At 43.6% G+C, this 8,706-nt stretch overlaps 1 protein-coding gene across 1 annotated transcript; it reads left to right on the forward strand.

Moving 5' to 3' along the window:
* Window positions 1–7,323: 7,323 nt before the first annotated feature.
* On the forward strand, window positions 7,324–8,259 carry LOC143031911 (aly/REF export factor 2-like; the record flags this gene model as incomplete). Its single annotated transcript, XM_076196279.1, is given in 2 exon segments — window positions 7,324–7,752; window positions 7,755–8,259. Coding segments are annotated over 2 exon segments (753 nt in total). The 3' UTR covers window positions 8,129–8,259.
* Window positions 8,260–8,706: the final 447 nt, after the last annotated feature.

The following is an 8,706-nucleotide window of genomic DNA, read 5'->3' on the forward strand; positions in this document are numbered from 1 at the left end:
CTTGTCTATGTATGTATTATAACAATGTTAAGCAGTAACGCCCGTCCACTATATGTAATCTTGCCTACGTGCGGAGAAAGGTGCGCACTCTTGTAGAACAAACAGACAAGCGAAATCCTGAATAGTTCGGAGCGCACAGATTTGACAGTTACTAAATAAGTAGATTGTTCAAGCGAGTCGAGGGTCCTAAAAACTACCCATGTTGACGTGTGTTAACTTACCCTCCTCCCCCCCTTTCGCTCACCCGCACCCTTAACCGGAAGTATCCCGCTTCCGGTCCAATGGTATATAAGCGGTGGAAATCGCTCACTCCTTGTCATTTTCTCACATATTGATCTCTTGATAAAAACTAGAAGTTTAGATTCATGAGACGATTGGTGTGAAGTGATCACCCTTTTTGCCTACATTACGTGTCTGATATACATTGCATTACTTTATACTTATATTTGTACTTATTACTTATTTTCATGCATGTTCCTGATCTCTTTGTACTTAGATAGTACCATATTGTATACGTATCTTGTGTTTCTTATTTGAACGATAATTTCCATATTCTTATAATCATGTAACGGTCCCATTGACCCCTACTACCCATTCTCTTTTGTGTTGATTGCCTGTATATATTTTCCATATTAATAATTTCGTTTACTAGTTTTATCGCTAGTTTAATATTCCTTTCCTGGAATCTTCTTTGTTACCTTTACTTCTAGTCTTACGAATTATCTAGGCCCTGACCAGATAGTTCAGTCTTACAGTGGCTTCTAGAAGTGAGCTGGTTCTTAAGCACTTATCCGTTATACGTAACGTCTCTTCACTAACCAGCCCCGTCCCGTAACACTCTGCTTTTGTCATGAAAACTTCAATGGAAGGATCATTAGGATTTAGTCCAAACCCTTGTAGGAAGCTTAGTGTCTTTGCTTTCAGGTCACCTGCTTTGGTACCGAACTTAAGCAAGGTTTACACGCTGTAACAACCTTTTCATTACAATAAATCGCTACAATTTATCGTAGCGTATAAACCTTGCTTTACTTGTTGTGTCACAGCCTGTGAGGGTATGGACTACCGGGAGTACTACATCACACACCCAGGGGCCCAATCTTCTGCTGTGCAAGTGTGTGAAGAGGAATGTACCTTGTAGAGTCGCCGACACCAAATCTCATCCAAAACTCAGCTAGCCCATGCTGGCAGAGCATTTGCCAGTGATAAAGTGCAATAACAAGTACATCTGTATCTGCAGATAAAACACATGTCCTCTTGGTTCCAGTTATTGTTGCCTATACTGCATGGGGGACCAGTTTGACACCAGCCTCCTCGATGGCAATATCAAGTTGTGGCAGATCAACCACTAGTTCATCACGGGTGAGTCGCCAGTGCTGTGTGCCCAAGTCGTCGGTGCCTTTCATGCCACTAATTACAACATTTGGTCAGTTGGATTCATGGTGAATCTTCAGCCATTCAGAAAAAAGTTTCTGGAGTTTTGTTTTGTTTGATGCTGAGGCAGTGCAATCATTCGTCTCCTTATCCTGTGAGATACAGTAGATTGACCATCATCGTCTTCACCATCAGTATCATCAGCCATCGGTCCTTCAACCTGTGGGAATTGATTGGGATCAAACTGGAACAAGACTCCGAGGAACTTCAACACTACAGAAAGTATAACACTGTTGTTCCATGGCTTCTCCAGGTCGTTTGCATCACAAAATTTGTCTTTCAGGGGGAAATCTTCTGCCATCAATGCTTCCCGAATCATTCTGGCACAAGCAGTAATGGGATCAATAGATCGTATTGTGTCCGCCATGCCCTCTACTGATGTGGTATCCTTCAGGATACCACATCAGTAGTTTTTAGATGAACTGTCGATGAAGAGCCGCCAGTCAGAAGTGTTGCAGGGAGTGCCCACAGCGTCGAAGAGTCCTCTGATGTCATGGCAGTAGCACAACCCATCTCTAAAAGTGAAGAACACTGAAAAACTGCGATGCCGCTTCCTCTGGTAAGTAATTTGAACGCTGTCGTCCAGTAAGTTTCACAGCTTCAGTCTGGAAATGAGCAGCTCGGCGCTGGACTTTGTCAAGCCCATTTCTCTTATGAGGTCATTGATGTTCTCTTGTTTGGGGTAGTAGGGACACCTTTCACCAGCCACCCGGCGTCGACGGTGCACAGCAGATGATGCACCTTGCTCCTCCTCAGAATCATCATAGCTTGTTTCTTCTGCTGGACAAGATTGATCTTACAATGGAGGCTGTGACACAGGTAGGTCCATTGTGTTATGGGGAACAGGTGCAATAGATGACGGAATGTCAGGGTACTCAATGGGAGGCGCATTCTTCCCCTTTCTTCGTTTAGTTGGGTCCTCCACATAGAAATAAAAGTCCGTGAGATGATCTGAAGGCTCACGCCAGACACGGGGGATAGCGAAACACATTGCCCTCTTCTCTCCTCTAAACCAACCTTCAAGAGTGCGGCGGCAGTAGTCACAAATGACATGTGGTGCCCAGCGTTTGTCTTGGTCACCGACTGATATTCCGAAGTAGGCATGATAGGCTTCCTTTGCACGGGTGCAACTGTCCAGGTAGTGTTTTTTTAGCCCTCTTTGCGAAGAATTCTCCGCACACGTAGCAGGAATCCGTTGGGTATTTGCAACCATAACATCAAATTCGTCACACGTCTGAAAAAGTATATGGATAAATTTAACCCTAAATGGGCATCATTCTTTTTATAGCCTAAACCACTCAAACAATATATATTGAGAAAAAAATATTCAACTTACCTAATCAAATAAAGTGATAAACAAAACGAACTGCGTGGCCATACACTTCCACATTTACTGACGCACTGGCAATTTCATTGAATCTGTTTTTCTGCAGGAGTTGCCATTTCGTGATATAAACTCCTTAAAACGTTACAGATTTAACAATATTGTCATTTAAGTGCTTGTTTCGGTAAATATATAGTAAATGTTGAAGAGTTCACAGATCTGTCTCAGATGTCTATATAGGCTTTTACATATTATTTCAGCAAAGTAGATCTACTGACAACAAACCCAAAGTTTAAAATCACATTTATTTTCCAACGATTTGAAACATACTGAATCAGAAAATAATGATTAGTTGCCAGAAACATTTTTTTTTTTTTTTTTTTTTTTTTTTTTTTTTTACACGGTGTTATTAACGAATGGGGGTTACTCTAATGGTGTGGGAGGTGAATCACAACGTGATGGGGGTTCGGGAGAAGAGGACAGCCTACATGAGGTTTTGTTCTATGTGCAATTGTACCAACATCCGTTTTTTCTTTTCAACAACCGGACAAGGAAGCAGCCAGATACGCGAAGTGGATATATTGTACTTACCATGCAGGATAATAGTTAATTTGTTCAGACCATTTCCCCGAGGAATCAGGTGCTATACCCATAACTATGGCGTCCATTTCCACGTCTTGGCTGTTGTCAGAGATATTTAGGGAGTCAAGACTACCCTCAAAAGACGATGAAATACTCAGCATCGCTGAAGGAATCGCCTGTTTTGCTACAACGTCATCGTCAATTGAAATGGGTTGGTAGTGGTTCGTAAATGTCATCCAGAAGATCGATAAGAGCATTTCATATCTGAGAGCCATTTAGGGTGCAGGAACGGCCGACACGTCGACGAAGTCGGGGCTTCCGACATCACTGATAATTAAATATGTATTTCAAGTTACGTATTACCACGTAACAAATCACCATAATTAACCTTACTGATGCACTTGGGCCAAGATGAAAACATATTTGCATTGCGGCGTAGAAATCATTGTTAAATCTTGTGGTGTCTAGGAGGCGTGGTGTAAACGTGCATTTTTTTTTTTAATAAGAATACCAGCGGCGGCGCCAGGAATTTTTAGTTGGGGAGGCTAAGGGGGAGCTGAGCAAAATTTTGTGGTGGCTTATAGTACTATGATTTCCGCGTTAGCGGCAATCCGAAAGGCGTAGTCCAAGGTCCGGCATGGGGTCAAAGGGCCCGGCCTAGGGTCCTTGGTGGGGTCCAGGCCAGGGCACCGCCCTGACGGGAGCTCTGCTAGGATTTTTTGTTGGGGGCTGAGGAGGGACTCGACATGTTGACAAGGGGGTGGTCTCAGAAAATAAACTCAGATTATGATCATTCACGAACATCTGAACATGGGAGGCATACCATGCTGTTTTGATCCCGGTAAAAAAGTTGATTTTCTAACCTCACTTATCTATATCTTCGAGTGAGGTATATCGAGTTTCCACACCCACTGCTGGGGGTCTATTATTATCTCTTCACCGAGCTGCTATTCCACTTGGTTGTAAAAAAAAAAAAAAAATACATTGTACTTTGGGCAGGATTGTAATCAAAACCCCCTTTACATGCTCTGCATGCTGTGACTAGGGTTTCTTGAGCTGGATTAAATGTCTATGAGGGGGGGTATTATTGTCTGTCAATCATCGGCAACTACTCTCATACTGTACTTCACCGGCTGAAGTTCCTAGGTCCGGACTTTCCCACATTCATAGCCCAAGGAATGCAGGGTAAGCCCGACTTGGTGTTCTCTAACAGCCGTGCTTTCTTCCTCAACTCTACTATCTCACCTGGTGCCCCCACCCTCTCCGACCACCTACCCTTGATCCTTCGCATCTCCACTTCACCTATCCTTATCCTCAGTGAGCATCGGTTACGATACAGTCAGTCCGACTGGGAAGGCTTCAAAAACACTCTTATGACTTACACCAACACCAACTTGAACAACGCTCCACAATCAGCGATAGAGCAGGAATGGCGCTCACACACGAAATTTGTTTAAAACGCTATATTGGACTTGGTTGGCAAGAGACCGTCCATTTAAACCCCGCAACGGGATCACAGAATGCTCCCGTTGGGTTGACTTGCCTTCTGATTGCCCCCCTTCCCTTTGGCTGTAGGCTGCGTGAAAGAGCTGTGAGCCTTGATGAGTGCATATGCCTCTGCTCGCGTTGTTGACGTCATCAGTCTGGGTTGGACCGGCGAGGGAGGGAAGCAGGCGTCTCAGGCTCAGCCGACTTCGGCGGTTGAGATAACGTCACCACAATCTTTCCCACATTCCTGTTGATATGTCTTTCAGGTGACAGGTTGTCTCTTATCAAGACACCCAATCTTTCTCTTCTTTTGCTTCTGTAATAGGTTCACTTCCCAAGGAGTAGTTTAAGGTTGGCCTTTTGCCGCTATTGTCCATTTCCCGCTCTTTGCATTTTTTGGTATTGAGTTTCATTTCCCATTCTTGGCTCCTTGTAAGAACAATATCTACATATTTTTGCAATAGTCAACAGTCCTCGTTTTTCACTCTTCTCGTAATTTTTGCGTCACCTGCAAACATGTTGACATCGTTTGTTGTTCCTTCCATCATGTCGTCATTGACATAGTCATGAAACATTATTGGTGCAAGCACTGAACCTTGTGGAACTCCGCTCGTGACTGACTGACTAGCTGCTCTCCAGCTTGACATCTTACCCATTACTACTGTCATCGTGTATCTTCCCTTCAAAAAGTCTTTAATCCATTCTAAAGATTTGTCTCTCAGTTCTCCAACATGATCCAATTTTCACCTAAGTCGACTGTGAGGACTATGGACTGGCTAGAAAGGACCACCCACTCGCGCGGGATTGGTAGTTGTAGGAGGGGAAGAGATGTCTGTGTCAAAATGAAAAGATAGTTATGCATAAAAGAAGGCTACTCCCACCGGGCGATTCTTATGTATATTTATTGCGTGAAATCGTGGCTCAGGAGGGGTGTGCAGGCAGGAGACTTGGAGCTGGAGTTTGAAACCATTGTATGTAACTGTGAGGTTGCTTTAGGAATATTTATTCAACTTAACCTCAACCAACAAAGTTAGAAAAAGAGTAGAGGCTTAGTCTTAGAGACGAAATTTTGAAAGATTTTTAGCGGCAAGTAAACTGAAATGAAAGGATGCAGTAGGAGTTAGAAATAAAATTAATTTCAGTAGAAGAAAAAGCTTATGTAGAAGTTTGTGCGTGCATTTGTGTTTTTGTTTGTGCTATGCTTGTGTGTGCATGCTACTCATAGAGAGTTGTTTCCTCTAAGCGGACGTACATTAAACTAAATTAATAAGGGGCGGGACATATCCTGGTTCCTGGCGACGAAACAGACTTCCTGGAGTAGCGTAGCCATTTTGCCGGCGAGAAAAGAACAGGTAATAGTATATATATTTGGTGGAGATGTGAATATATATTAAAACTGCATATAACATGTTTATAGATAAATAAAAGTAAAAATATAACCAGCGAGGACTGAACCGGGCCAGCCATGGCACGTCTACTGAGAATCTGCTGCCTTTCCTCACGCTCGCCGCTGGATACAGACGGACTCATTTCCGTGGAACGTAATTAGACAGAACCCAGCACATCGCGACACATCTGGCCACGATCATAAGAACATAAGAATAAAGGAGAATGCAAGAGACCATAAGGCCTATACTAGGCAGCTCCGTATCCATCACCACCTGTCATCCCCATCCATAAAGTTGTCTAATCGTTTTTTAAAACAACTGATAGTTTCAGCGCTTACTACATGGTTACTAAGTTTATTTCATTCATCGACCACCCTATTAGTAAACCAATTCTTGCCTATTTACTTCTTAAATCTAAATTTGTCCAGGTTATACCATTACTGCGAGTCCTGCTCTGTTGTTATATTATGATGACCTTGTTTGCATCACCCTTGTTATAGCCTTTGATCCACTTGAACACTTCTATTAGATCACCACGCACTCTGCGTCTTTCCAGAGTGTGTAAGTCTTGGTGCCTAAGCCTCTTTTCGTAAGGCAAATTTCCGAGTCCCAAGTATCATTTTGGTCATTCTTCTCTGTACTGATTCTAGTGAATTTATGTCTATTTCGTATGACGGAGACCAAAAACTGTACCACATAGTCAAGGATGGGTCTAACTATCGCTAGAGTTTAATAATTACCTCTGCACTTCTATTCGTTACCATCCTAGCGATGAAACCTAATGCTCTGTTAATTTTATTTCTGGCGCTAATGCACTGCTTCCTGGTTGTAAGGTCCGGACTCACCAGAACTCCCAAGTCTCTCTCGCACTCAGATTTGTCTAAAAACGTGTTATCTAAGTTGTATCTATTTTCGGGGTTGTGTAGCCCTACGTTTAACACGCTACACTTAGAGATATCGAAGTTCATTTGCCATTTCACCGACCATGTTAACAATTTATTAAGATCATCCTGCAGAATCTAGGCGTCGTCTCCTGATCTAATAAGGCGTCCTATTTTAGTGTCGTCCGCAAACTTACTAACATCACTATTTATCCGTGAAATCCCAGACGTGTACGTGAAATCCCAGACCGGCAGAGAACAACATAAACAGTGTTAACCATGGCGTCGAAGATAGACATGAGTCTAGAGGATATTATAAAGACCACCAAGAAAACTACCCGAGGGGGAAGTGGGAGAGGTAGAGGAAATTTGAGAGGAGGAGGAAGAAGTCGAAGAGGTATTGGCCGAGGAAGGGCCACCGCTACAAACAACAGGACACCGTACAGAAGGGGTAATGTTGATGGAAGATGGGCACATGATATGTACCAGAATGGCCGAGGTGGTGGTGGTGGTGGCATACGTTCTGCCCCCATTACTACTGGTCCGACAAAGCTGCTTATTTCAAATTTGGACTTTGGAGTGCCAGATTCGGATATTCATGAATTGTTTGCTGAATTTGGCACCCTGCGCAATGCTGCAGTTCACTATGACAGAGCTGGAGATCATTGGGCACAGCACATGTCATGTTCGACCGTCGTGCTGATGCCTTGAAAGCCTTGAAACAGTACAATTGTGTTCATTTATATGGTCGTCCAATGAATATAAACATTAACAATGAAGGAGGCAGTATGGTGCGACAGGGTGCAACAAGAGGAGGGTTTAGACAGGAACGACCTTTAAAGAGACTTAATCAAGCGCCCAGGGCCATCAACCAAAGCCGTGGACGTGGTGGGCGTGGAGGGCGTGACACCAGAGGTGTGAGAGGCAGTGGCCGAGGCTTTGATGGTGGTTCTCGGGGAGGAAAGGGCAAAGTGCCGACTTTAGAGGAGCTTGATGCAGAGCTGGATGCGCATGTCAACGAAGTCAACAAGTGAGTTAATGGATGGCAGACGTATGATACGAGCAGTAGAAGGGTGCATATCGTGAGTATGTTGAAGGAAGATGGTGGACCTTCACCAGATCATCATATAGACTAGTTTTAGCCTGGTTTGTGTAAGTCGTGTTTTGATATTTGGGTGCGAATGTGGCAGGAAAGGGTGGAGTGAAGGTGGAGGTAGAATGTAGATTGAGAGAAGCGAGTAGATTCCTTGGTGGATTAAAAAATATAATGAGGAGTAGACATTTGGTAATGGATGCTATGAGGAGATTGTATGAAGGAGTGATTGTGCCGACAGCACTGTCTGGGGCAGAAACATGGAACATAAGAGAGGAAGAGAAAAGAAGTTTGAAGTTGTTTGAGATGAGGTGTCTGAGAAGTATGATGGGGGTTACTAGGGTGGATAGAGTGAGAAATGAGAAGGTGAGGAGGAGAACAGGGATGGTAAGGGAGTTGGGAGATAGGGTGGATGAAAGAGTATTGGGATGGTTTGGACACATGGAAAGAATGAATGAAGAAAGACTAGTAAAAGAGGTATGGAAGGCAGATGTGGAGGTAGTGAACATGAGGGGGCGA

The sequence above is a fragment of the Oratosquilla oratoria genome, chromosome 12 (genome assembly GCF_046742065.1).
Source record: "Oratosquilla oratoria isolate Oo_2021 chromosome 12, ASM4674206v1, whole genome shotgun sequence".
Taxonomy (NCBI): Eukaryota; Metazoa; Arthropoda; class Malacostraca; order Stomatopoda; family Squillidae; genus Oratosquilla; species Oratosquilla oratoria.